General features: G+C 51.0%; 2 protein-coding genes across 3 annotated transcripts in view; one reads left to right on the plus strand and one right to left on the minus strand.

Moving 5' to 3' along the window:
- Nucleotides 1–361: 361 nt before the first annotated feature.
- PSMD7 (proteasome 26S subunit, non-ATPase 7) lies at nt 362–5,995 on the plus strand. Its single transcript, XM_033158913.1, has 7 exons — nt 362–596; nt 1,729–1,820; nt 3,397–3,489; nt 4,156–4,253; nt 4,437–4,517; nt 4,943–5,034; nt 5,556–5,995. Exons 1-7 carry the CDS (start codon nt 523–525, stop codon nt 5,992–5,994), a joined length of 969 nt encoding a protein of 322 aa, XP_033014804.1. The 5' UTR covers nt 362–522; the 3' UTR covers nt 5,995.
- A 5,311-nt stretch (nt 5,996–11,306) lies between these two features.
- The window catches only part of WWP2 (WW domain containing E3 ubiquitin protein ligase 2), a 38,102-nt gene continuing 21,702 nt past the window's right edge, over nt 11,307–27,706 (minus strand). The window contains exons 8-23 of one of the 2 annotated variants that reach the window (XM_033158866.1): nt 27,269–27,358; nt 25,881–26,055; nt 23,737–23,791; nt 21,238–21,319; nt 20,629–20,757; nt 20,215–20,293; nt 19,965–20,036; nt 19,746–19,834; nt 18,987–19,146; nt 16,046–16,179; nt 15,107–15,247; nt 14,532–14,652; nt 13,872–13,976; nt 13,424–13,520; nt 13,000–13,072; nt 11,307–12,894 (exon numbers count right to left, since the gene is read on the minus strand). In XM_033158866.1, the coding sequence (XP_033014757.1) occupies nt 12,795–12,894; nt 13,000–13,072; nt 13,424–13,520; nt 13,872–13,976; nt 14,532–14,652; nt 15,107–15,247; nt 16,046–16,179; nt 18,987–19,146; nt 19,746–19,834; nt 19,965–20,036; nt 20,215–20,293; nt 20,629–20,757; nt 21,238–21,319; nt 23,737–23,791; nt 25,881–26,055; nt 27,269–27,358 (1,702 nt within the window). In that variant the 3' untranslated portion in view covers nt 11,307–12,794. The remainder of the gene's footprint in view (nt 12,895–12,999; nt 13,073–13,423; nt 13,521–13,871; nt 13,977–14,531; nt 14,653–15,106; nt 15,248–16,045; nt 16,180–18,986; nt 19,147–19,745; nt 19,835–19,964; nt 20,037–20,214; nt 20,294–20,628; nt 20,758–21,237; nt 21,320–23,736; nt 23,792–25,880; nt 26,056–27,268; nt 27,359–27,706) is intronic. The other variant, XM_033158867.1, reaches the window with a different exon arrangement.

Here is a 27,706-nt window from a genome sequence, read left to right on the forward strand (position 1 = left end):
TCTCTTCAAATTTCCCAAAATTTCCCAAAACACGGAGAAAAAGTATCTCTGGGTGGATGCTAAAGCCGCCTCCAGACTTAGGTTGTGAACGAAAAGCACAAAAGGGCCCTTAAATCATTCATCAGCGGCTTCCCTCAAGAATGTTCTGGAGGCAACTGACCCTCGCATAATGGCATCCCTCCTTTTGCCCTTCTAAATATGGCGACGCTACCGCCCCACGGCGGTTGGAAGCGCCCGCCCCACGCCGCCAAGATGGAACTTCACACAGGAAGCCGACCTGCCGGTGAGGTACCCTTGAGACCCTCCCAAGATGGCGTCGCTTTCCCCCCGCCCACAGGCTGAAAGGAAGTCGCATGACGTCACTGCAGCTGCCCTTCCCAAGATGGCGCGGCTGCCCAGCCCCTCCCTCAGCATCGCTTGCTTCACACCCGGTGCCCTGAGTCACTGAGAGGCGCTTTGCTTACCGAGAGAAGGAGGCCAGGAACTAGGCCAGGACGTGGAGGCCAAGAAGCCGCTGCTGCTATGCCGGAGCTGGCCGTGGAGCGAGTGGTGGTCCACCCGTTGGTGCTGCTGAGCGTGGTCGATCACTTTAACAGGTGAGGGAGGCGGCGGCCGGTCGGCCTGGCTGAGTCATAGCCGGCAGGCCAGGGCTTAGGGAGGCAGGGTGGCCGTAGGGATGGGGTGGCGCTTTGCACATGCTCAGGGGTAGCGAGCTGCAAGGGAGCTACTGTAAAGAAGCGCCGGGGCGGAGGCCGCGGAAGGACAGCTTAGTCACGGGCTCGGGCTCGGTCTCAGGCCGCCTGTGGCCCTACCCCGGATTTCGGTTGGGGAGACCCTCAGGCGCCCCTTCTGGGTTTAGCGAGGCCTCGGAGCAATAAAGGAAGCGGCTGCCTTTCTCGCGGAGTGAGGCCGTCGAGCCCAGGGGAGAGGCCTGTCATTTGCCTGGCTCCCCGATCCTCCTCGGAGAAGCTTTCGGGGGTTGAACCCGGAACCTCTTTCCTTCTGCAGTCCAAGCGGCTGCTCGCTCCCTCTGCACCCCAACAAACGGGCCTTTGGGCCAGAGCGGGGCTGGATGCTACTTTTCGCCGACTTGATTTTTATGTTTATCGCGGTGTGTTTATGGCGGGTGGAGAGAGGATGAGATTCATCTTTTGCCACTGCTTTTCCAGACTCTTGAGTGGAAAAGCGGAATATAAGTGAACTGATATGACTTAAAATATACTTGCTTCCTAAGTAGCAGCCACAGCTGCATGCATGAAATACATGCAACCAGCGCATGGCTGTGCCAACTTGACTGAGTAGGATTGTGGCAGAACATTTGCTTTACAAGCAGCAGGTTCCAGTCCAACAACACATCTCCCCCAGAAACCACACCTGCTAAATGGATTTCAGAAGCAGGTGGTGTGAAAGGCCATGCTCTGACATAGACCTTGGAGAGTCACTGCCAGACGAGGGGTGGATTGGTGGGCTAAGTCGGCTTTTTGTATCTTGACCTCCTCCATTAACCATCAGAAGAAGACAAGCCATCAAACTCAGCTGCCTCCTCCCTAATGACTATCAAGACTCCTTCTGTTGGGAGTCTTGGCAAGTTGCTACATACTCTTTTCCTCCCACCTTAGTTATGCTGGTTTTCATTGTCCTGAGTTGATTAAAAACTCAGTTCAGGAATAGTTTGTGCTGCACATCAATGTATCTCATCCTTCTTTTGATTTTGCCTTTCTATTTTAGGATAGGAAAAGTTGGAAATCAGAAGCGAGTTGTTGGGGTTCTCTTGGGTTCGTGGCAGAAGAAGATTTTGGATGTCTCCAACAGCTTTGCAGGTAAAGTGACGCCTGAGATCTCTATGGTTGTCTAGCAAGCCAGATGTGATGTGTAATGTGCACTCCTACCCTAACCTTCCCCCCCCCCCATTAATGGATTTGGGGAAATTTGGGGTTTGTCCCTTAAATTGTCAGTGGGAAACCTGTGGCTCTCCAAATGTTGTTGGACTCCAAGTTCCATCAGCAGCATTTAGAGGGTCACAGGTTCCCCACCTCTGTCTTAAAGTGAGAGACCCAGAAAAGCTTAGTCATAAATCTCAATTGAAGCTTGGTTGATAGTCTTGAGTTTCAACAGCTCTCTGATTAAATAATAACCCAAAGGGGTCCAGTTAGGAACCTGCTGGATTGTGTTTGGCTAAAAGCTTAAATGCGGTCCCTCGAGTTCTCAGGCTGTTGGAAGCCAGCGTTAGCTCTCCATAGTCTGCTCCAGGGAATCATCATTCTCTCATCTGCCTTTAGTTTAAATCTGAGTCTGCCCAGTTCTAGAAACTTGTGATCTCGTCTAGTCATTGATCTTGTGGGCTGCAACTACATGCACACAAGGAATGTACCACATACTATGATCAATACTGCAGTAGGAAGAGGTCCTAAATCAGTGGTAGAGTCTTCTGCCTTGCTTGCAGAAGATACCAGGTTCAATCCCCAGTTATATTTCTAGGTGGGGCTGAAAGACCCCGGTTTTGAGACCCTAGGTAAAGAAATTGACTTCATTACTGTATTTAAAAAGATGCTTTTATTGTTTACCACATGTTGTTTGTCTCCCTGGGCTCCTTTGGGAGGAAGGGCAGGATATGAATATAATAAATAATAATGGCATCTTCTGTTCCTTGGGGAAGTGTTGTAGGTCAGTCGTTGAATGCATGCTTTGCTCACAGAATTTGCAGTCCCTGGCATTTCCATTTAAAAAGGACCAAGTGGCAGCTGGTGAAAAACTCCCTTGCCTAAGGCACTGGGTAGCCACTCAGGAGACCAGTACTGGGATTGAATAGTCCAGTGGTCTTACTCAGTGCATGATAACTTGCTATTTTCAAATGCCGTGTGAGCCACTTGTGAAGGGTGGAATAGAAATTTAAATCATCCTCACCTCTGTAATGTCAAGACTGGATCCCATTCTAAGTGACTTGCCAGCTTCCCAGAGGCATCTGTGAGAACAAAGTACTTGACGACCTGGACCCTCTTTGACCTGATCCAGCATGGCTGCTCTTAATTCCCACCACATAGGACGCAACTTGGCAAAATTGTCATTTTTCTTTTAATTTTTTAAAATGATTTTCAGTTTTATGCATTTCAGTAATTTTACAATCAGTTTAACATTTCAAAACTCAACTTCCTTCCCCCTCTTTGTGGTTCCTTAAATTTATTTGTATATTTTCTGCATATTCCAAATTAACATAATTTACTAATTTATTCATCTACTTTAATATGTACTCTTATAAAACTGCAGGTTATTACAATAATCCTGCCAATGTTCTTATCTGTTACAGTTTATTTTTAAATATTCAATAAACCATTTCCATTCTTTTTTTAAAGGCTGGAAATTCATGCCATGATTTGGTTTCTCTTTTTTAACCCACAGTCCCCTTTGATGAAGATGATAAAGACGACTCTGTATGGTTTTTGGACCATGACTATCTGGAGAACATGTATGGGATGTTCAAGAAAGTAAATGGTAAGCAATGCTTGGTGAGCCAGAAGAGGAAGTCACAGCTAAATCTTATCACTAGGAAACACCAAAAAGTGATGTTATTTAAATAACTTTGCTATGACTGCTCACAGATGCTTAGTAGTTAAAAGGTTTTTCATTTTGGAGGTGAACACCTCTGTTAGTGAGAAAATGAAGGAACTGGGTCACCCTTCAACATCAGATTCTGCAAAACCTCTCATTTTTTAACCTAATGCCCCAGCAAAGAGACCATATTTTAGACTACATGCTACTTGAAGGGTCTTATTATAGCTTGTGTGTGCAGTAAATAGGCTTTTTGTTGCTCATTAGTTTGGCAAAGTCCTCAAGGTTGGGCATATCTAGTCTATTTTGCCAACATTCAATGTGTAGTATTCTGTACCAGTAAAATTTATTTTGAAGCTGATGTCCAAGTCCAGTAAACTTTGGATGTAAGCAATGTCCAGTACGAATGATAGGCCAGTTTGTGAGAAATTTTAAGGTCTCATCCCTTTTGCTATACAATATTATTGCATGTAGAACCATGCTTTATTCCTGCAAAGTCCCACTTCCAGTGAAACAGTAGAAGAAGGAAATGTCTCTTGGAGGTTGAGCCTTCTTCCAGCTGCTTCGTGTACTCTGACTCTTGCTTTGCTTTCTGTGTCTTTTTCCTAGCCAGGGAAAGAATTGTGGGATGGTACCACACAGGTCCCAAGCTGCACAAGAATGACATTGCTATCAATGAGCTAATGAAAAGATACTGCTCAAACTCGGTAAGAGCCACTCACAACCTACAAATCCTGACAGTGCTTGCTATTTGATGTTACTGCAGCTTGTAAGAACAAGTTGGAAATGGCAAGATGATCCTTTATGCAACGGTAGGCTGCAAGTTACTGGAAGGAGACTGGTAGGTTTTGTTTTCTATCAATAGGCACTAAAGGGTTTCTTTCAAACAGGTATTGGTAATTATCGATGTAAAGCCAAAGGACCTGGGGCTGCCCACTGAAGCCTACATCTCTGTGGAAGAAGTTCACGATGTGAGTATCCAGGGTTTATGCACATCAAGTTGCTTTTCCCTCATACATTTCAGTGTCAACCAAAGGACCAGACTAAAACAGGGTGAACCAATAACAGGAATGCTGCCTGTACCTTGTTCATGTCACTCCTTTTGCAGCCAGCACCCTACAGAATACCTGAAAAAAACTCTGCTTAGGATGAAAGAACTTGCCAGTGTTTATTATTAATTCAGTTCACACTTCCTCATGGAGGTAATTTAGGGTTAGTGTGTCTCTTCCATTGGCCAGTTATGGACCTGTTTTTTTCTTCAGCAGCTCTTGGCTTCTGATGGAACAATTGTAAGTTTTTCCAGGGTTCAGACACACACACACACACTTTCTGCCCAGAAGTTGAATAAAGGTGATGACTTTCATGCCTGGTCTCTGCTTGCTCTTGCACCCCAAAGGATGGGACACCCACCTCTAAGACGTTTGAACATGTGACCAGTGAAATTGGAGCAGAAGAAGCAGAGGAAGTTGGGGTGGAGCACCTGCTACGGTAAAAAAATACCTTTCTTGCCTGTCACTTCAGAGCTTGTGTTCTGCTTATATAGTTACTCCACAAGATAATACAGGGAGGCAGGCATTCCCATCTTGCAGATATAAAATAATGGATGCAGAATGCCTTTGACCCCTGCAAGGCCACACACCCCACCAGTTTAATAGAGGCATCTTTAATTTATCCTGACAGCCACCCTTCATTGGGATCTAGTGGTAGCCTATTCCTTAGCCATGCAAATGTGCCACCATATTTCCCATTCTGGTGCCCATCTAGTCTAGCATCTGGTCTCATCCTAAGGGGAAGCCTACAGGCAGAACCTGGACCTCCCCACAACGCAATTGATATTTGCTTACACCCCCATGTCTTTGTATGGGTTGGTTGGTCCAGACTCAGATTTCTAGTCCAACTGTAGAAATGCCCAGCATTGACTTCCTTAATGTGGCAGACAAAAATAATTCTATCCCTCCTTTCCTGCCAACTGGGTTCTCTTGTTCTGACCCCTTTTTTGGCTGTTCCAGGGATATTAAAGACACCACTGTAGGCACCCTTTCTCAGCGCATCACAAACCAGGTCCATGGCTTGAAGGGACTGAACTCCAAGCTTCTAGACATCAGGAGCTACTTGGAGAAAGTCGCCATGGGCAAACTTCCCATCAACCACCAGATCATCTACCAGCTCCAGGATGTCTTCAACCTGCTGCCTGATGTCAACTTGCAAGAGTTTGTCAAGGCCTTCTATCTGAAGACCAATGACCAGATGGTGGTGGTCTACTTGGCTTCACTCATCCGCTCTGTGGTTGCCCTCCACAACCTCATAAACAACAAGATCGCCAATAGAGATGCAGAGAAGAAGGAGGGGCAGGAGAAGGAGGAGAGCAAAAAGGAGAGGAAGGATGAGAAAGAAAAAGATAAGGAGAAGAGTGATGGCAAGAAAGAGGAGAAAAAAGAGAAGAAGTAGAGTAGGATTTTGTATTTGTATATTAAAACCTTGTAAACTGAATTCTGGTGCTGGCTGTAGGTTTTTTTGTTAGTAGAGGCTTGGGGGGGGGGGGGTGTACCCGGAACTGCTTTGGCTTGTAGGTGGGTAGCTAGATAGAAGATGAGATGACCTGAGCAATATCTGTTTAACTGGACCATCTATGGCAGGGATGATCATAAACCATGAGGCCAAATGCACCCCAGGACTTTGCATGGCCCTTGAGGTGCTTTCTGGAGATTTTTAAGCAGTTGTTGGGTGGCCATCTATAATAGATGCTTTAGTTGAGATTCATGTACTGCAGGGGGTTGGACTAGATTACCATTAGGCTCCCTTCCAACTCTGATTCTATGAGACGCACTAGCTCTGCTAGTGTTTTTGGCTGGCTGGAATGTGTCCCAGAAATCTTAACATTTCTAATTGCCTGGATGGATGAGAGAGGAATGTGTGTAGAAATAAAAGCTGTTACATAAAGGGGAAATGGATATTAATTTCTCCACCTACTTTTGCCTCTGCCCCTGCCTACCACTGCTATGTGGCCCTTTGACTGAAAAAGGTTCCCTGTCCCCGATCTGTATACAGCCTGAAGCAAGAAATTGCACTAGGGCAGGCAGCCTGGTTAGTCTTTGCTTTAGCAAGAGCTGTCAACCCTGGCATGGCATAATGCCTCTTCAGCCAGCTACAAAGACCGAGTCTTGGTCTTGTTTGCTCAAAAGCAGGCCCCACGGATGCACACCCTAAACTGGACTATCCAGTCTGGTTAGTGAGACCATAAGCTTAATCCCATAACCAAGAAAGCCTGTTAGGGGGCGTGCATGGCCATGCACCCCCAGACACACACACCAGAGGTAGACCACAGGCCAGCTCTTGCATGGATTTGTTCTGAAGTACAGCAAAGACAACAACCTGAGGTACTTCTTTGCCAGAGCTCATGCAATAATGAGCTTCAACCGCCAGGTGGAAGCAAACACTCATGCAGCTGGCTTTAGAAATCATTGTCAATACAACCCCCGAAGTAGGGAACAAAAGTTAAATGACATACAAGCCATCAACAGTAAAACCATCAAAACAATAAGCAGAGAGTAAAAATTGCACATTACCCACAAAAGAGGCAAGCTCTTGACGGTTGCACAACAGGAGAGGGTTAGAGAGATTGCTCTGAGGTGACCATTAATTGCTTACCGCTGCCACAGATGCCCACCTTGTCCAAGAACAAGCTGACAAACGTTTGGGGCTAAAGGAGGTTACTTTACTAGGGACCTGCCGCACCCATAGCCTCTCTCAAGACAGGTGACATGAAGGGGAAATATTTAGCCTTGACCAGGTCATTTGCTTTCCACTTCACGGACATAGTGGTACAGTATAAGGAAGACATCTTTACTTAGGAGGAGGGTAGAGAGATGAAACAAAGGAATCTGGGCAGAATCTGGGTGCTGCATTAGACCAAAGGTCCATCTAACACCACATTCAGTTCTCGCAGTGGCCAACCAGATGCCAGCGAGAAGCCTGCAAGCAGGATCAGCACAACAGTAAATTTCCCTACTTGTAATTTCCAGCAACTGGTAATCAGGCATACCACTTTTGTTTTTTGTCATTTTCCTGTTTTATTTTTTGTTACGTTTGTTGTTTTGTGTACATGCGCGTGCACACACACAAATACGCATAAATATATGTAAATACCTAGCTGTTGTGATCAGTACATCTTGCTGGAGTGAATTCTGTGAATTATTTCTGCATTTTGTGAAGTACTTCCTTTTGCATGTCTAAGGTCAGCTACCAATCAGTTTCAGAGCCTGAGGTCTTGTTTTATGAGACGAGGGAAAAAGATTTGCACTTTTCTCCAGCACAGCATCCTTGATTTTGTTTCTTCCTCTCTTGTTGCTTTTGCACACATCTGTCTGGGCCCAAACAGACCTTTTTTTTGCAGAACTTTATTGTGTTTCTGCTTTTGCTTTTTCAAGTGGCTGCCTGTTTGCTGTAGGGAGACCTGAAACTGGGATTCCAAACCCGTGTGGAGACAAACACAACCTCTGCATTTCCTGTGAAGTCTTTTTTATCTGCTTTTCTACAGCAAGTCAGATACCCAGGAGTAGGCCCTTGGCTTAGGAAAAAACCTCTCTGGAATATGTTTGTTCCTGGGACAAGAATTGCTAATTTACAGGCTCTTTGGCCCACCAGTGAAATTGGAGATTACAACTACCGCCCTCCAGTTCCCAGAGCAGCAAGAGCAGAGCTCTGATATAGCAGCCAAGCCTGTGACAACGGTGACTTCAAACTCAGCCCCCACTGCAGCCCCTCTAATTACAAAGGAAACTGCCTGTTAAGGATTGGCAGCAGTTCTCCCAAGTGGCTTTGGCAAGATGCTGATGGAATCCAGAAGGGCTTTTCTGCAAAAGGAGGAGGTCACAGAGTCAAGCAGCCCAAAACTGCTTGTGTGAAAAAAGGACATTCTGCCCACCCCCTTGGAGTCCTGGCTAGTCAGATGCAGAAATTCAACAGGAACTCAGTAGCTGATGGTGGAAGGAATCAGAATTAAGGTGACAATGGTTGGATAGAACTATCTAGAAGCCAGTGGGCTGCTGCTTACTGCAAGACTAGATCATGTGCAAAAGATCTGGTTTCATTAGTTGATTCAGTACTGTAATTGCGTTTGGCAGAGTGAAGAACATTGTAGAGAAATAGCTGAAGTTCTGTTCTGTGTTTTGCTAGGGAAAGAGATGAGGTACCTACCTCCAGACCTGTGTGTAACATGTACGAATTAGGAGAGGCTGCTAATTGCAAGGGAAATGACCATATTTGTGTCACAGCTGTCCTGTGCTGGATGCTCTCCAACATCTTTGTTGGCTTGGATAAGGAATTAACGTGCACTAACTACTGGTAAATAGATTGGTGCTAAAAAAGCAAAAGTTTGGAAGTTTCCTGGGTGAGTTGTTATTTTTCATCTGAATGACTTTATAGGATTATCATGACACAGGGTGGGCAACCATTTGCCTCAGCTCAGAGCGACCTGCTGGTTCTGCTTAGAATGCCCCAAACAATACACAGTCTAAGAGGGGGGAAATGGGATGCTGCCCTCTACCAGACCAGGCTCTTTGTCCATTTAACCAAATTGGGTTTGTTCTTGGCTGCTGCGGCAGCAGCTCTCCAGCAATAGGTCTTTTCCATTGCCTACTGAGCCCTTAAAATAGGCATAGGAACTTATGCACACAAATGTGCTTCACCTCTTGAGCTATGGCCCCTCCCTAGTAGAAGATGAAGTTGCCTTACATGAGAGTCCTGCTGGCCTGTATGATCTATTCCATCTGGCTGTGGCTCCATAGGGGCACAGGCTTTTCAGCCCTATAAGCTACAAGCACGGTGGAGGTCAGTTGGACTGCTGATCTACTGATCTACTGACCTGTGCTCCCCCTGCTTTCCAAAGTGTTAGTCCAACAGAGGCAAGGAACCTGTGACCTTCCAGCTATTTTGGGTACTTCACTCCCATCCACCATAGGCAGGGATGATGGCAGTTGTAGTCCAGCAACAGCTAGAGACCCACAGGTTCTCTCCACCACCCCACCCAGGCCACTTTAAGTCATCTTGGAAATGAGAGCTATTGCAAGCTGCCTTAATAGCGCTGCTTCTAAAATAGCCACTGCCCTCTTGTCTTTGGCCCAGCCTTCCTCTCCGTCACTTTGCTATTTGGCTCCGTTGCTTTTGTTTTCTCCTGGGAGATGAAACAGAAAGCAAACTAGCTTGAGAGCCTGGAAGATGGCAAAGCTTGCCCCAACACCTTCCAAGCCATCACACCCTAACGCTGGCAGGGGCCACTCACCTCCAGTTTGGAATGTGTGAGGGTTTTCACAGGCCAAACCAAGGGCATGGGGCTCGCCCTTCTGGCTTCCCAGAGTGGCTCCCCCAGCAGTGGGAATCTCTGGCTGCTTTGCTTCCCCAGAGAACAGGGTGATCTTCTTTCCCTGCAGCAGAGCTCACAAAGCCAGCCTGTGCCTCTTGGCCAAGCTAAACATGTTTTGCTGCTCCCTCCTTCTGCCCACAACACAAGGCTGCTCTCTGCCTTCAGGGACAAAGCCATGCTTTTAAAGCCAGCAGAGAGGAGGGGAAATCTTTCCGCTACAGACCCCAACCCCTCCCCTCCGACAGTCCTTCAGGTAGAAGCCTTTGCGAATTCCCTCCCTCCAGGCCCTGGAAACTTCTTCTGAAACACACGGGGCTTGTCTTTGGCACCAAATGCTGCCCAGCAGAGCCATTCTGGCTCTGGTTGTGCGCTAAAGAGTTGGGGGAAGTGGTCACACCTCCCCCCACCCCCACCTTCGCTTCCAAATGCCAAAAGCAGCAGCCTGTGTGCCAGGCCTGCAATGGCTCCCTTGGCGCCAGGCTAGCTTGGGGGCCTCTTTGGTTTCCCTGGTTGGAGCAGGAGACAAGTCAGCTGGGGAAGGCGGTGGCGGCGGCCTGGGACTGTTGCAAAATGTGGCTTTCCCGTCTGAGTATTTGAAGAACATAAGCAGAGCCCTGCAGCTCAACCAGACCCAAGGGGGCCCCATCTAGCCCAGCCTGCTGTTCTGACAGTGGCCTGCCAGATGCCCATCCTGGAAAGCCCAATGCATATAAGAACACCACTCTCCCCAGCCTCTTCTGGGCACACACTTTCAAAACCCAAACAGGAAAAAAGCAGCCTACATGAGCCCTCCTGCAACTGAGCCCCTTGGCGTCCTTTCTCCACTCTTCCGAGTGCATGCAAGCCTTTGCAGGCCCTTGAGCAGTGGTGGCAGGTGCTGCTATGCCTCCCCACTTGGGCTGCGAAAATGTGTGCCACTTCTCCAATGCTGAAGTGGACTAGATGGGGAGATTCGTCTAGCTGCTGAGTTGTATGACAGGCGCATGTATTTGCAGCACAGCAGTGGGCTGGATGATGTGCTTAAAAGCAAGGAGAATTTAACCCCTTTTGGTTGCCCTGGTTTTCCAGGCCTGCCCAGGGCTGCTGTTCTTTGCCTGTCCACAGGATGTTCCCCTTGCTCCCTTTCAAGCCAGAGCATTAGGAGCAGGGGGTCAAAAACCTCCACCTGCAAGCAAGGAAACAGGCAGGAGTCAGGCCAAACTCTCAACTGGGTGATCCTACAGTGGGGGGATTGGGGGAAACACACAAACCAGAGGGCGATAGGAGCTGCGGTGCCCCCACCTGTGACGCTTTAACACAGCAACAACCTTCGCCATGTACACGTTTGGGAACACCCCACCAGCACCCAGGAGAAGCCACATCAGGATCCCAAAGCACAGAGGGACACATGAAGCCCACAAGCAGCTGCGGATTGTTTATTGCACAATAAATTGGCGTCACTGAGGCAGGATGATGCAGTACAAAACTATCCAGGATCCCCATCAAAAGCTATTGCAATTCTTTGTATCCACAGACATTTATATACACATTTATATATATATATATATACACACTTACAAATGAACACGCACACACAGTCCAGCTCTCATATGCAGACATACACCTTGCTGTGGAGGCTTGAGGCATCCCCACCCTCCGCCATGTAGCCATAGGACACACACGCAGACGTATGCCACTCCCACTCTTGCATCTGGTCCCTGTTCTCAGGGTGTGCCAGCCACGCATACTCCAATCAGAGGATTAAAAGAAAACAAACAAAAAAACCACCCAGAAATAAAGACGGGGGATTCTTCTGGTTCGCCCCCTGCCCCTTCTTCCTGCCTTTTAGTGCAAAAAAGTTCAGGGTTCTGCACTTGGGCTAACCTGTTTTGTAGACATTCAAGGTAAAGGCTTCCCCCTACAATCTTGCAGCTCACTGGGCACCAATGTTTCCAGAAAAAGAAGATGCCCCACTTTCAACAAGACTTGCAACAGATCAAATCATGAGACTCGGGTTCTCCATGCTTGGCTGAAGCCTGGTTCAGCATTCCTTGCAATCTGGGCAAAGGCCACCCTCTCTCTTCCTGAGGGCTCTGGGTCTGTAGCCTTTGGGGTTGAGTGGGCTACCCATCTGCTGCTTTTAAAAGCCCAGATCCTGCTCCATGACACAGCTGGAGACTGCCTGGGGCCCTGCCCTGTCTTCTGCTTCATGGGTTTGGGGAGGAGAGGAGCCTGGGATGTGGGCCAAATCCTGCCCACTGCTCTCAGCAGAAAACCTGCGTGGTTGCAGGGCACAAAAGCCTCATCTACCAGCACAGGGAGTAGGAAAAGGCATCAGGAAAGAGGAGGTGGGTTTAGGAAAGTTGTAGGGAATCCTGCCTCTAGATCCCACCCATCTCTACTGATCCCCAGTGGCTATCTGGAGCAGGGGCTCGCAACACATTCCAGTGTCCTTGGCAAGGTGGGAATTCTCAAAAGTGCTCTTTTTTCCTGTGCAGAATGTCTTGACATAATGTTCAGGATGTCCTGGTGGGGTGGTACCAGTGGGGGGTGGGGTGGGTCTGGATTGCTTTAAAAGGCAGCTACGACAAAAGCCCATGAGGCCCATAGATGGGGCAGAATGGGTGCATAGCTCAGAAATTGGTACAAGGAATCCACAGGGAAGGAGGTGGATACCACTTGCAGCCACTGCTCTGCTGGAAAGCAATTCAACTGAATATTTTTGGGGGGTAGGGGGGCAGAGAAGGGGAGCACTTTCTGCAGCCTCTAGTTCTCCAACCACAAGATCTAGGCCTGGGCAATCCCTCTTCCACAAAGCCACCTCCTTCCACCTTCCTTCCTTCCTTCCTGGAGATTTGGCTCCATTTCCAGGTATTCAGGATGGCTTCCCAGGAGGATCTCTTTGGAGTCACTCTTGCCCAAAGCCCTCTGTCTCCTCAATGGCGTAAAGGAGCTTCTCCTTCAGCTGCTCGTAGCTCTTGTAGGGAGGCAGATCCAGGCGGTTGAAGCTGCAAAAGGAAGACAGCGCAGCCAATCAGCAGGGGGAAAGGAAAGGAAGTGACCTCCCACCCACCCAAAGCATGGGCAGGAAAGGCCAAAGCGGACTAACTCACCATGTGTGGCTACGGGGAAGCCAGGTCTCCTTGCCAACCTTATCAATGCAGAACTTCTGGGGCCCATTGCTGCCTGTCAGAAAAGAAGCACAACATCAGAAACCCAGAAAAAGTACCCATGGGGTATGACAAGAACACACAGTTGCACTTCAAATGCGAACTGGCTTGCAAACCATCTTGGCAACCCCACCCCACCTCTAAGACTAGAGCTGAGAAGTAGATTGAGCTGAGTTCCTTCACCACAAGCAAAGGCAACCAAACAGGCTCAAAACAACTTCCACGTGCCCCCATAGCCCTGCTCCAAGGCTGACAGACAGAACCACACAACCCGCCCCCCCCCCCATGAAGTTCTCCCACAGTCGCTCAGCAGCTGGGACGGCGACATCCCCTGCTTCCCTCCCTAGGCAGCCAAATGCACAAATACCAATAAGCTCAGCAAATCCTCCGACTGGCAACCGGCAAGTCCCCGTCACGAACTGCAGAAGCCGGATTCTCTTCTCATTGTCCATCTCCTTGACCACCTGCAGCCAACATGGTTGGGGGATGTCAGACCAGGCTCCCACATTCCCAAAAATATTTCAGGCTCTCAGTGAAAGGGATTTGCCCAAAGCAACACTGACTGTGTTAATAATAATGACAGCTAAGTGCGGGGAGAGACATCTTGTTGGAAGTCAGATCCTCTGAACTAAAAGGTCCTGCAAACAAGTCATGCATCACCGTGAATTACTGATGAGGCAAATGCACTCTGCATATGATCAGAGGCACGTGTCAGTACTCTGCCACATCCAAGGGTCTGTCCAGGGCAAAGCTTCCTTTCCCTCTGCCCTTACAGGGGACCCTTTGGCCAGGAGCTCTTCCTTGGGGAGGCTCACCTGCCAGAACCACTGGATCTGCTTGCTGTTCTTGGTGTAGTGCCGATAGATGGTGTTCTTCTGCCAGTCACTCATGTCAATCTCTTGCATGCCACACAGCATCAGCTAGAAGAGAGGAGAAGGCGAGAGGGGGCCCCACCCGAGTCACCTGGAAAGTCCAGAGGCAAGACCCACCAAGGCAAGGCTTCTGTTGTTTTGAGAATGCAGCTGCCAATCTTGGGCATCTTGCAAACTGGAAGATAACTTGACACATTGGACTAAAATATGTGTGTGTGTGTTTTACAAGATTTACTTCCTGGTTAGTCAGAGGGCGAGGGGCAGGGGGGAGATTCAATTAGTCAGAACTTTTTAAAACCTTCTAATTGAGTAAATACCAAGGTCCCTCTGAAATGTTCCTTTCTCTCAATAATTGTTCCACTGACAATCATTTAACAGTCAGAAGTCTCGAATTCGCAAGAAGTGGCAGCCTTATTGAGGGGCTGCAGGAACATAAGATGGTAGATGACCATGTAGTTGGTTCCCTGGAAGCCAGACAGTAGATCACTCAACTGCCGTGACCTCTGCACAGCCTGACAAGGTACGAAGGCAGAGCCCATGGCAGGAGGACAGTCCCCTCTGGGTAGGAGAGGGGGCCCCCACGCTTCCAGCATCCCAGCTCACCTCCAGCTCCTTCTCATCAAAGTACCGCAGCCACTCCAGAGGTGCCACCTCATTGAAGCCATCCAGAAAGGCCTTGGTCTGCTCCTCCACCCCCCGGGTGAACCGCCAGTCCGTCAGCAACCTGCAAGGATAGATAGACCACTCAGCATCTCTTGGGCACCCAAAGACCTGCAACTGATTGACCTGGACCTGGCTTGATCCAAACCTCAACTATGTGATTTTGAGAGGACCCTGTTTCCTGCATTTCATGGATTAATGAACACACACACCACAATTGAGAATCCCATATGCCTTATCATCTGTATTGCATTCATCCTCGGAATCAGCCAGTGAAGTTGGTCCACAACGTTCCCATTTTACAGATGGGGAACTAAGCACCAAATACTCAAGGCTAGCTGGCGAGCATAACAGCAGAGTGCAGAGCTTAATTTCATGGCCTACCACACTGCCTGGTCAGCAGCCCAGCAAAGAGGCAATTCCTGAAGCCAAATGGCATGCAAAATGAAAGAGCCTCTGGGCCAAGCTGCTTCTTGAAGCACCTCTAAGCCTCAGGAAAGTGAGGACCAGGAACTCACATGATGTACTCGTCCTTGTTCTCCTCAGTGACCCGGATGCTCTCTCCACCCTCCTTCAGCTCGTGGGTGGTCACCTTGCCCAGAATCTCCATGTCCTGAATGAAGTAGAGTTCCAAGCCACACTCCTCTAGGTTGTTCTCTCTGCAAAGGGTGGGAGAGAGAAGCAGCAGCTGAATCTTCACTAGGAGGACAGTTGGGGGGCCTCAGCAGCTGCTGCCGAAACCTACAAGAATCATGCTCTGGGGGCTAAAGATCACAGGCCGAGTGCCTGCTGTAGATGGCAGGATATCCTGAGTCCCAGGCATGCATGGCGTTCCTAGTTGGGACAGACAAAATTGCCCCTGTAGTCTCAGTAGCTTAATTTCCCCCCAGAAAATATCACGAGACCTGCTCTCAGCATCCCCAGCCCTAATTTGGTTTGCAAACCACAATTCCTTGGCACTATGCCACAAGCAACCCCCGCCAGTTTCACCCTCCCTCTTCTGCTCATTATAACAGCAACATTCAGATCAAGGTCTCTTCTCTAGGTGGCTATTTTGCTTTGCCCCTTTGCTCTGACTTGTTTGTCATCCTCCCTCTTTACACCGGGGTGGGACCTATTTCAGCTGGAGGGTCACTTCCCCTTGTGGGGAACCTCCCAGAGAGGTCTGGAGGGCTACATTTGGCCCCTGGACTGGCGGATTGCCCCTCCTGCTTTTGCACTGCAACCCTCAGCCTTCAGGCTTTGGGGCACGTGAAACACAGAAGATGAGAGCAACAAAACACACACTTGGGCAAGGTGCCAAGCGACAGCAACAGGAGAGTGGCGGGGGCTGTAATGCTGCATGCTATGAGATCACCACAGGTTAAAAATGGCTGTGCAAGCCATCAGTGGGTTTGGGGCAGCAGCTCCATGGGACATGGGGGGGGGGGGCAAGCAGCACCCTTGTTGGCACTGACTTGATCCAGACGATGGAGTTGTAGAACTCAGGGTCGATGGACTCCAGGTCCTTGAGGGTTGGCCGTTTGTTCAGCATGCGCTTGTAGAAAGGCAGTGTGAAGCCTGTGTCGATGAACTTGCCATGGTACAAAGCCTACAGCACAATGAGACCCCCCCCCCAAAAAAAGTACATTAGAGCAAGCTTAGCACCAAACTGCAGAGGAAAAGAAAAGAGACACCCCACACACACACACATCAAAGGGGCAGCTGATCCCATCAACTCTCTTCTTGCATTCCCCCAGACACACACCTCCACTGCACACTAGGCTCCAAGGTTATTCGTTTTTAAAAAAAATTAAGGTGCTGATATACCAGAAACATTTAGCCCTGTGTTCATTTGGAATCCAAGTCCCACAGAAATCCCACAACAGGACAAAAATCACATAAAGTGGCATAGTGGTTGTGTGTGTGTGGACTCCATTTCTAGTCTTTAAAACACAACTCATTTCAATGCCCAGAGAATTGGGTTCCTTACCCTGATGCCTAAAAGTCAACAAAATGGGTGCTAGGCATGGTTCTTTAGCGAGGTGCACTCCAGCTGAGGTGTCACCGAGAAGAAAGTCCTCTCTTTCTTTGCCAACAATAAGGACCCACAAGTGGCAGAGCCCTTGCTTGCCACGCAGAATGTTCCTGATTCAATCCCTAATGGCATCTCTGGGCAGGGCTGGGAAGAACCTTTGCCTGAAATCCAGGAAAGCAGCTGCCGGCCCGTGTATGACAATACTCAGCTAGATGACCCAAGGAAGGGCCCTTACGTTTCTGGTGGCACTCGGCAGTACCTGCGCCCGAAGCAACAAAGAGCTTTAAAGGCTGAAAGCCGCAGGGACTGTTAGCACCCCCCACCCCCACTTTGCTTTCCAGCGGGTACCCAAATGTCCCCCTCTGGGGAGCTGAGGCAGCCAGCCTGCTCCCCAAACAGCTCTGGAGCAACGTTTGTTTAATCGAAACTCCGCGGCCACAGAATGGTCTTCTGGGAGCCAAGAATAACGCAGACACTTTTGCGCGTCTGGAAAAGACCAGCCTGGTGGTGAGTAATAGTCTAGGGTTTGGAGGGGAAGGGGGAGCCAGGAGGGGAAACCATTGGGGAAAGTTCTTCCTGCTCTTTCAAAGGCCAAAGGAGGGCAAGCCCACCCAGGGATCAGGCCCCGAGACTCGGTCTAGGGGCAGCGCCTGCCCTCTAGAGCACTTTGGGGGGGGTTCATTCCCAAGCAGCCCCTTTCTTTGGGTGTGGGCAGCTGCGTTTTCCTCCTGTAGAATTCTCAGGCCAGGCCCAAGTTCTCCTCCCCTTTTGCTAGGAGGATCAAGGGGGGGGGAGTTACACTCCTTTCTCTGCTAAGAAACAAAAATACAGAACTCTGGAAAAAACAAGGGAAGAAAGTGTTCCATGACACACTCTTGTCACAAAGAGGCCACCTGACCTGATCCATTTTTCCTGGCTGCTTCCTTTCTGCTCAACAGAGTCAGAACAGGAGACTTTACGTGCCATTTCAGAACTCAGTGGATACAAAGCCGTCTTTGGCCACAGAATTAAATTTAGTTTTGAAGAACGCAAATATTTTGATTCCCACTCTGCAGAACTCCCTTTCTTTTTTTATTCCAGGGGAAAAAATGATTTCTCTTTCCTGTGTACACCTTTTCCCAGCAGAACTGTTGGAGGGGCAGAAATGTGTCCCTGTTGCCAAAGGAACCAGGCCAACGCACAACAAGGTTGCCTTGGCGACAGACATCCCCCCACCCCAATTTAACCAGAGAGTTCAAAGCTGCTTTCGGCCACTTAGTGCCGTGACACGATCATGTCCTTCCCCACGTGATCCAGAAATGGCCAGAATACAGTGGGAAATAGCAGCACAGCCAGAAGCAAAATGCTGCCAGAGCACTGGTTGGCCAGGTGAGGTGGGTGGAATTGGACAGGATGAACATTGCAAAGCGGCTGCTAATGGCAATGGGTGCTACTGGGAGAGGAGGGGGGTGCCTCCCTTTCACTTCAAAGATTGTTAAGAGCAAACACTTGATGCATCGCTCCTGATGATTTCACAGTAGCCTCTCCTGAATGCCACTAGTACTACAGCTCAGTATCAAATCCCAGAGAGGTAGTAGCTGTGTTAGTCTCCTGAAGGAAAAGCAACAAAGAACCTTTGTGGCAACGTAAAAACTAACAGATTTATTGTGGCCAACAGAGCTTCTGAGGACTCTTTTTTGCTAGATGCATGGATTCCATCAGTCCCCAGCTAGAAAAGGCTCCTCTCTCCTGTCTGAAACCCAGCCAGCACAGCAGCTTTCCCCAACCTGGTGCCCTTCATCAGCCGCAGCCAATGGTTAGGGGTGGTGGGATCTGCAGTTTGACACATCTGGAGGGCACCAGGCTGGGCTGCGCAATACTAGGATAGATCAAACCGTGGCCTGATTTGTCCTAAAGCAGCTTCATGGGAACACAGGAAGCTGCCTTATTCCAAGACAAACCATTGGCCCACCTAAGCATAGTATTGTCTCCACTGACTGGCAGTGGCACTCCAGGTTTTCAGGCAGGAGTCTTTCCCAGCCCACCTGGAGATGCCAAGGATTGAACCTGGGGCCTCCTACACACAAGGCAGACACAGTGCCACTGAGCTATGGCCCCTGCTTTGCAATGACCTGCACTTCTTGGTAGGCAACCTGAGTTTAGAGAAAAAGTTGCCTACACTGTGAGCAAGCACCCATGAAATGCAAGTGGCGTGGCTTTCACAAATGCTACGGAAAGCACAGCCACCAATGATTTTGCAGTCAAGGTGAAGGGCAGAACACCCGAGGTAGTGAGAGACAGCAGAAGCCCCACCCAGCCCCACACCGCCCCTGCACAAAAGCCTTAAGAGACAGAGATGGCCTTGGCCCCACCCCCCAGGTGCTAGTATAGGAGATGCTCACCATGGCGATGAACCTGCCAATGAAGCGGAAGTAGGTGAGGTGGTCGGGGTTGATGGACGAGGCAGGGTTGATCTGCAGGCAATAGTTGTTCTTGCCAGCGTATTCAAACAAGCAGTACATGGGGTTGAGCACCTCGTGGGATAGAAGGAAGAACCATTCGCTGTTGGGGTGGGGGGTGGGGGGAACAAGGAAGGCTGATGAGAGCCAGCCCAGCCTAGCCATTCAGGCCCAACCATTGTCACCCATCCTGCGCAAGGGTGGGCAGGGCCCTGCGCACACAGGCTCCTTCGACAGCCGCAATCACTGCTCTCTCTTGGCCATCTCCCTCCTTTGGTGCAGAGAGCCCCCGCATCCTGTCCGTGGTTCTACCCTGTGGTAGAACAGCATGACGTAACCTACCATAGGGTAAAACCACTGGCAGGACACAGGGAGATGCGTCAGAAGCTCCTGCAGGGCGGGAGCGGCTGCCGTCTGGAGCAGGAGAAGTGGCAGCCCGTCTGGAACACGCTGGACTCGAAGCTCCGCAGAGGAGGCCACCAGGAGGCCTCTCAAGCCTCAGGCTGCACAGCCAGCCAGCCAGCCAGGGAACCCTCTCATTCTCTCTGCAGAAGGCCAGGCCCTGTCAATCCCACCCCGATATCCTGAGTCACCTCCACGCTGTTGCTTCAGCAGCTTTCCCAGGGTGGGACAAATCCCAAAGGACATGGGAGGGTGGAAATTTGAAGCCCCCCCCCACTCCACTGTGCTGTGCCAACTCACCGGGCAATTCCGCCGTAGTCTAAACCCTCCTCCCCACGCATGATGATGTACAGTCGACGCCGCAGATCATAAGGCTTCATGTTCATGATCTGAGCAGAGAGAAGTGACGTTGGCAGTTGCAGTGGGGAGAGGACAAGGGTGCTCTGCCCAAGGGATGACCAGCCTCCCCTCCCCTCCCCTCCCCTCCCCTCCCCTCCACCTGACCCAGGACTCAGTCACCTGCTGGAAGGAATCTTCGAAGAGTGTTTGCCGAGAGACACTGATCTTGACATGGCTGGGCAGCGCGTTGGACTGTGAAAGAGATACAGGTTGTGAGAGGCCCAATGACCCACATTTGGTCCCTGCATCCTGTGTAGGTTTGGGCATCCTCGTCCCCACCCACCGCCCACCATCGGGAGCCACCGATTTCCTGGGAATCTCGCAGCTTCTCCTCCTGCCCTGCTGGGAACATGGTGAATGAGCAACTCACATGGCAAAGGAAGCGGAACTGGTGGAACTTCCAGCGAAAGCTTCGGTCGTATGCTCCGGGTGACCCACCTTGTTTGCTCCTGAAACAGTAAACACATTCACATTCACATTCACATTTATTGGCTCTTGAGACTGACTGGTTTACTTCTCTCCCACAGTTTAAGTTTGTGTGAACATTCCAGATTCATTAGATACCTTCCAAGAACAGAGTGGATATCCCACAATCTTCAGCACTGTATCTGGAAGGTCCTAAAAGCTCCCACAATGCACTGCACCACCCCTCAAAGCCTGGCTGGCAAACAAGGGTCAGATGGTCAAAAATCCCCCCTCACAAGGAATCCTCCATCCGGGAAGAAACCCACAGGCTATGCTGGGCGGTGCTGAGAGGGCAGAGCGCTACACCAGAGGGACTTACCCTGACTCAAACCCGGGCCGGGGGTCTTTGAAGGTGGTAGTGCGGGTGTTGTGGTCCACAAAGTAACGCACCCGCTCGTTTGTATACTTCATCTCCCAGCCAGGTGGCAGCGCTGGCTCCTGGATCATCCTGAGCAGAGTAAGAAGTTCAATGGCAACACACACCTTGGCCTGATCTTCCCCCCCTGCCTAGGCCCACCCACTGCAGCAGGAGGCAGCGGCAGCTTCAGCTCCTGGTGGCCTCAACCCAGCTCACAAAATGCTCCACCCATGCCCAGTATGCTAGCTCCAGTTCAGCCTTGGGCAGGAACCAGGAGCAGGCAGAGACAATCTTGCTGGGCACAGTCGTTATGCCTGCTCACCAGGCTTTGAATTCAGGGCACATGCCCAAGGGCCTGAGAAGGAGCCTCCCCTGCCTGTCCCAGGTAGAACTTTCCTCCAGCCGCTGGGAATGATGCAACTCAGGTCCATCTGTGGGGCCCGGTGGACAGCTTGAGACCCCTTGCAGGCTTCCTATGCCCCTCTGCAGGCTGAAGAGACCTCACAGTTGCCCCAAGGCTACTAGACAGGAGTCCCGGAGTGCAAGCTAGCAAAAGGAACCCAAGCCTACCCCTGGGTGCGTGGGTCCTCCCATTGTGTGGTGCGGGTGTTGTGGTTCACGTAGTAGATTCGCCTGTTGTCCTGTCTTTTTTCTGGAAGGAGAGGAAAAGAATGGAGAGGCAATGTTAAGTTTTCCTCTCTTTGGCCAGGCTGGATTGGGGCCCAGCAGGGAAATCTAATGGGGAATCCAGAACCAGCAGACACACAGCAGCCAGGCTCAGATGGGATGAGCCTGGCATGCCAGGGTTTTCCTGATATGCTCCCTGTCACAGCAGCACTGCTGTACACACAGAGAGAGTTGTGCCTCCAAGTCTTGCATGGAAGAGGCCCAAGACATGGCAGCCTCTTCCCACAAGGAACTCAGCCTTGCCCCTCATCCATCTTTCCCCCACCTGGCACCCCTCCAGCTGGAGGTACCCTCTACTCCGCTGGCTAGGGCTTATGGGAGCTGGAGTCTCAAACACCTGGAAGGTCTCAGGTTGGGGACCTCTTCTCTTCCTCCTCTGGGGGAACACAAGATGCATCCCAGTCAGCACCCCCTTGGCTCAGGCACAGCTCATCTCCCAGCCTCAGAGGCCTAGCTTTAGGTGCCCATTTCCCAGACAGGGAGGTGGTGCCCATGAATGAGAGTCTGTGATAACCACCTTCCTCTGCAAGCTCACAAGCAGGACAGCCTCTCTCTCTCCCCCCTTCCCTGCTCATTCAAGCTCACCTCTACCCCACTACAACAACGCTTGCTCATTCCCCCAGTTTCAGCTCTGAAGCCCTTGATGGTTCTACCGCAGCAAGCAACCCAACGCCAGGCCTGCAAAAGGTGGGGAGGGGCTCAGTGCACCCCCCTCCCGAACGGCCCCCCAAACAGCTGGCCCTTCCTCTGACCTCTCAGCCCCAGTAGGGCTGTCCTGGAGACTCCACTCAGCTACTTGGGTAGGGAGCATGGCCTGTGTGCAGGATCAGCCAAGGGCAAAGCAGATTTGTTGACTCCTAGGGAGAGAGTCTGCTCCCACCCCCACCCCAACAGAGCATGCCATGGTAGCCTGTGCTCTTGAGGATCCAAACAGCAGGAAGGTGCATAACCATTGCCCCTTCCCTGCTTAACCCCAGGGCCGTCCCTCTCTGTCTTTCCCTGCCCAGGATGAGTGCTGAGGGAGGGGCAAAGGGTCACATAAAACCATCAAGGTCCTCATGATGATCCAGCAGATGGCCAGCAGGTGTCTGGCTACAGGGAAATCTGACAGCTGCGTCTGTCCATCCTCTTCAACCTCCCACCACCACCACAAGTGCACAAGGTCTGCAAGACTGCCAAGAGCCAAACCTTGACATCTCTCTCTCTCTCTCTCTCTCAGACACCGGGACCCGGGTTCAGTGAGGCTGGATGCTCAGCCCTCTGTTGTAGCGGCAGCAGCTGACAACCTCTCCTCTGTCCCCAGCAAAGGGAAGTTGCTGTTGATGCTCAGGCAAAGATCCCAGCAGCCCACAGTGGCATCACTGACCCAAGCTGCAATGATTTCTCTCGAGACTGTTTGCAAAGGGTCCCCCTGGTGAGAGCTGTCCCCCTCCAGGCACCCAAGAGCATCTCTCCTCAAGTCCACCCAGTCCTGTTTCTCAGCTCCTGAATCCTTGCAGACAGTCCCTGCCTCTCCTGGGGCTGCTCTTGCCAAGGTCCTGAGTCCCAAATTGGGTGGGGTGGAGAACTGACCAAACACACACTAAGTTTCAAAAAGGAGCTCTCAATTCCTGATGTTTGGACTTCCAGACCCCACTCCCCCAACCTGCTGGACAGTCCAGTGGCCTCCCACAACATTTCTGCTAGGCCTTTTACAAGAGCACAACACACACCCAGTCCAGTGTCAGCAACACAGATCCCATCTGGCCCCTGCAGCCCCTCTGGGCTTCTTCTGAATTCCCTCACAAAGGTAGGGGCAGGGGGGAAAGAAATAACTGTTGACATCCCTTGGTTTCGTTCTAACTGGCCCAGGGTCCCCGGGTGTTAGGATCAGATCAGTGACCCCTGACTCCTTTGACACATCCCAAGCTCTACACTGGCTCTACATCCCAAGAACCACTTCCACCTGCTTCCCAAAGTGTCTCCACCATGGACAAGCTCTCTCCATTCCCTGTGCTGCCTAGCATCACCTCCCCTTCTCCCCCAGGTGCAGCAGGGACAAGGCAGGCTCCAAGAGGAGCCCAGCAGAAGCGGCCCAACCACATAGGCAGGAGAGCAGCTCCCACCCTCCCTCCAAATAAGAGAAACAAATGAAGCCAGGGTTGGAAATGCACCGCCGGCAGCAGAAGCATCGCTGGACTTGGGAGATAGTTTTGCCATGATATCAGGATTTGAACTCAGAGCCCAAGCAGGTCTCGCTGGCCGAGTAACACAAACTCTTCCTGCCCGCCTGCCCTCAGCGTTAAGGAAGAGAAGTCCACCCACCCCACCTACAACAAAGGCAGATGCGGTAGAAGCAGCAGGAAGGGCAGCCCCAAGCCCAAGAAGTCAGGCAGTACTTACCCCAGCCAGGAGGAAGGGGGCCCAGCGGGTCATTGTCAGACGGGGCACCCGACGACTGGAGGGGGCAAAACAAACACCACGGGGGTTACCAGAGAGAGTGCTGGAAGGCAGGATGGGGTCCAGCGGTTTTGCCCTCCACCCTGCCTGCCTTCTCTTCCCACCGCCCGCCAAAGTTGGCTAAAAAAACAACAGCACACACGTCCCAACCAACTGTGGGAACAGCAAAATGCCTGAATGTGTGCGGCTTGGGGCAGAGGACGGGAGCGAAGGAGCTGCAAAAGCCCAGGTGGCAGGCAGGCAAGGGAGGGAGGCAAGAAAGCAGCTGCTGCTGCCCCTGTGCTGGCTGAGGCGACTGAGAGCCCCACCACAGTCCCACCTCCAACCTCCTCCAAGAACCACACACAACGGGGGGGGGGGGGTATTGCAGGCCTTTCCAATGAAATCATTCCCACAAGCCCTGTCCACGCCCAGAGCTTCCTGGCTGGGCCTGCGGGCTGCTTGCCTCCTCCTCCTCCCTCCCTCCCTCCCTCCCTGCCTGCCCTGCCTCCCTCACAGAGGACCGTGAAACCCAACGGCCGGGTGCGAGATGCTCACGGACTGAAGGAACATTCATACCGCACAGACAGGCGTTTCCCCCACAGCCCCCCACAGGTCCAGGCCCCATACAAAGCACCTTTATCCAGCTCCAGGCAGGCTGGGCCGGGGGACCCATTTCAAGCCTGATGGGCAAGCTGGGGAGGGGGAGACAGTTCCTCAGCAGCACGCTGTTTAGATTAGGCCCCCCTCCCTCCCTCGTCTCTGGAGAAAGCCAGGCCAGACAGAACTCCTGGGACCTGGAGGCTCATGTCAAAAGACTTTTTCGCTCAGAGTCCCATTCCTGTCACACCCCTCGAAAAGCTGGGGTCGCCTTCCTGGGAACAGCAACTCCATTATTGGCCAGCAAAGTCACTACAAGGCGAACAACGGCGCCCTCTGAACGCCTTTCCACGTGGAGGGAGCTGCTCTGGTGTGGCAAAGAGCAGTTTTCTCCACACTGTAATGTGGGGTCGGCTCTGTGGGGTGGCTGTAGAGGCAGAGAATAAGCCATCGGCCCAACAGAAGGAAATAACAACAAGATGCAGGCCTCTATCTTGACCACCATGGTGCTGCCAGGGCCTTGTGCCTCCTGTGTTGTGGAGTGCGGATCAGGTTCCCAAGCCAAGGAAGGCCAGCAGGCTCTCACAACAAGTCCTGACCCTGCAGTGCACCCAGACTGGGGACCGCATCATATCTTCTTGGAGAGTCCTGCCCATCACCATCTAATGCAAGAGTGGCAGGAGGGGAGCCTGACTGGCATCTTCCTTCAGGACAGCCAGCAGTACTGGCAATCAAAAAAGGGAGCTTCACACCAGATCTGTTCACAGGACTAGGGAAACAGTCTCTCCTTACCCCAATCCCCTGAATTTCAACCAGACATTTCTAGTCGCTCATGCCTAAATGAAAACCGGCCACTTCCCACACTCCAAGCCACAGGCACCACATTCACAAGGCCTCCTTAAGGGTACATTAGACACAGAATTATGGTGTTCTTACAGGGCCATTGGGCAGAGGGATTGTGCAGGGCCTCATGAGCTTCTGGCCTCACTAAGGGGCAGGGGGTCCTGTGAGTAGCAGCCAGGAGGGGAACCTGTTTTACTCTTGGCTGCTCCTTTCTCAATATATACTGTTTCATTGTCCTTTATTACTTGCTGTAAGCTGCCCTGGGATCTCTGACGATGAAACAAACAATATTAGTAATGTAATCAGGCTCTCAGAGCCCTCAAGAGAAGGCTCCAGAGCAACACTAGACCACAGCTGGGGCAGGACCAAGGCAGCCAGCAGGCAACGGCTACCAAAGCCGCAAAAGGAAGGGGCTATGGAAGGGGCCTGTCCGTAAGCTAACCAAGTCCCCTTGCAGCTCTTCCTCTGGGTCTCTTCTGCTGTAGATACCAGCAGGTATTTGTAGGCATCTTTGATGCAGCCCCTCCTGGTACCCAGTTCTCCTGGGCTACTTCTCTGCAGCCTACAGCATCACTCTCGCAGCCTAGCAAAGGGACTCGTGGCTGTGGGAAGGTGGCAGAGCCGCTCTGTGCAGTTTAGCTGGCTGGGGCTGGGAATACCCTCACCTGGTAGAGAAATCTTTGGCTGAATTGCTGCATGGCTCCTTGAAGCTGGTTGCGCTGGCTCTGCCACTGCTCATAGTTGCGCACGTACTCGGCGGTGGGGCGCTGCCACGTGGTCGTGCGAGTGTTGTGGTCCACGTAGTAGTACCTGCCACGGGGATCCACTCGTTTCTCCCAGCTGCAGGGGCGAAAGAAGAGCCTAATCTTTCTGTTTGTCTCTCTCTTGCACACACAAACACATACGTGGCAGATGAATCCTCTTCTACCATCATGGGAACTTCTTTTGCCAAGGACCGTTTCTGGGCCAGAGGTGGCTTTTGGGGTTGGATGAAGAATTTCCCCTTCTTCAGGCACCCCAGATGTTCTTCCATAATTCTGTCAGTATCCAAGTGATTAACCCTCTTCAACCCACACACCCCTTTAGGGTAACAGATTTGGGAGGTGGAGTTCGGCCTTCTCTGGCCAGAGCTGCACTCCCCTTACAGGATTAGGTTTGAAGGATATTGGGGAGGGGGGCATGTCCTGTTAAATCCAGCCCTGTCCTTAGAACCCCAAGCAATTTTCACAGCTTGAAGCACCTTTCACCAGTGATGGCTAGAGCACCAGCTTGATGCCCCTCTTGGAGAGAGAGTGAGCTGGGCTCAGGTACGGCACTGTTTGGCCATGTGCCCTTGAAGAAGACTCAGAAACTTTGACTAGTAAAGAACATGGCAACTGGGACCAGGTGTGTGAAAGACACCTGGCCAATCTTAAAAGCATCTGCACTGGGCACAGCTCAAGGTGTTAGTTCTTACCTTCAAAGCCCTAAACAGCTTAGGGCCCCAGAGGGCCGTCCTCTAGGAGGCCCTTTTCCAAGCTCCCCCATCTTCTGAAGCAAAGTTGGTAGGTGAGGAAGGAAAGGGCCGTCCAAGCAGTGGAATGCTCTCCCCAAGGAGGCTTGCCTGCTAGACACTCTGCTCTGTTTCCAATGCCAAGTGGACCTTTAAGCTGATTTAAATGTGTTCCAAAGCTGGTGTTTTGTAGGCATGCTTTTCACGACTATTCCACTACTTCTATTTTAACTAATTAATGCTGCTATGTGCATTTTTTAAAGAGCAAGTAGCTCTAAAAGCCTTTGGACCAAAGAGCAAAATGTACACTTTTGTAATGAAAACAATCAAGCAGGTTGTCCTTGTACCAGCTGTCTTTGTGAGCCCTGGGCAGCTGAACACTGAGCCTGCCCTAGAATTATGGCCTCGGAGATATATAAAGTGCGTGTATGTGTATATATATGTTATCACATATGTTAGGATCTTGTGAAGAGCATCTGCTTCCCACAGCACACCCAACCACCCTCCTTGGAGTATCTCCAGAGCAGATCCTGCAAAGCACGCTCATGTCGGAGCACCTACCCTGGTGGAAGAGGGCGCTCCCAGGTGGTGGTCTTTGTGTTGTGGTCCACGTAATACACTCTCCCATTTGGCAGCTCTCGTTGCTCCCACCTGAAAGAAAGAAAGATAGGAGACATGGAGTAAGAAGGGGACGGAGGTCCCATTTTGTGAGCCAGGACAACCCTTGTTGCTATTACTTATTTCTAGCATTTTCCAGAGCATGAAGAACTTTGTGACTCTCACTTTTTCTATGACTCCAACAGCCCTGTAAGGTAGGCGCAGTGGCTTACTCAAGCCGCCCTATGAGTAAAGGCACAGGACCCCCTCCTCTGCTCCCACTGGCTCCAACTGCATAGCAATACTCCAGGCAGATCCAAGGGTGTGTCTCAAGGTTTGGGGCCCCCAACAACTTCTGCAGGACCTACAGCTTCCAAAAGGCATCAGCAGGCACACATAGCA

This window comes from Lacerta agilis, chromosome 8 (assembly GCF_009819535.1).
Source record: "Lacerta agilis isolate rLacAgi1 chromosome 8, rLacAgi1.pri, whole genome shotgun sequence".
NCBI lineage: Eukaryota > Metazoa > Chordata > Lepidosauria > Squamata > Lacertidae > Lacerta > Lacerta agilis.

What these genes read in the sequence shown, in the direction of transcription:
- PSMD7 (XM_033158913.1), top strand. Translation starts at nt 523, where the DNA reads ATGCCGGAGCTGGCCGTGGAGCGAGTGGTGGTCCACCCGTTGGTGCTG. An exon ending in GTGGTCGATCACTTTAACAG is followed by an intron (nt 597 to 1,728) that starts GTGAGGGAGGCG and finishes TTTCTATTTTAG; the next exon opens with GATAGGAAAAGTTGGAAATC. An exon ending in GATGTTCAAGAAAGTAAATG is followed by an intron (nt 3,490 to 4,155) that starts GTAAGCAATGCT and finishes TCTTTTTCCTAG; the next exon opens with CCAGGGAAAGAATTGTGGGA.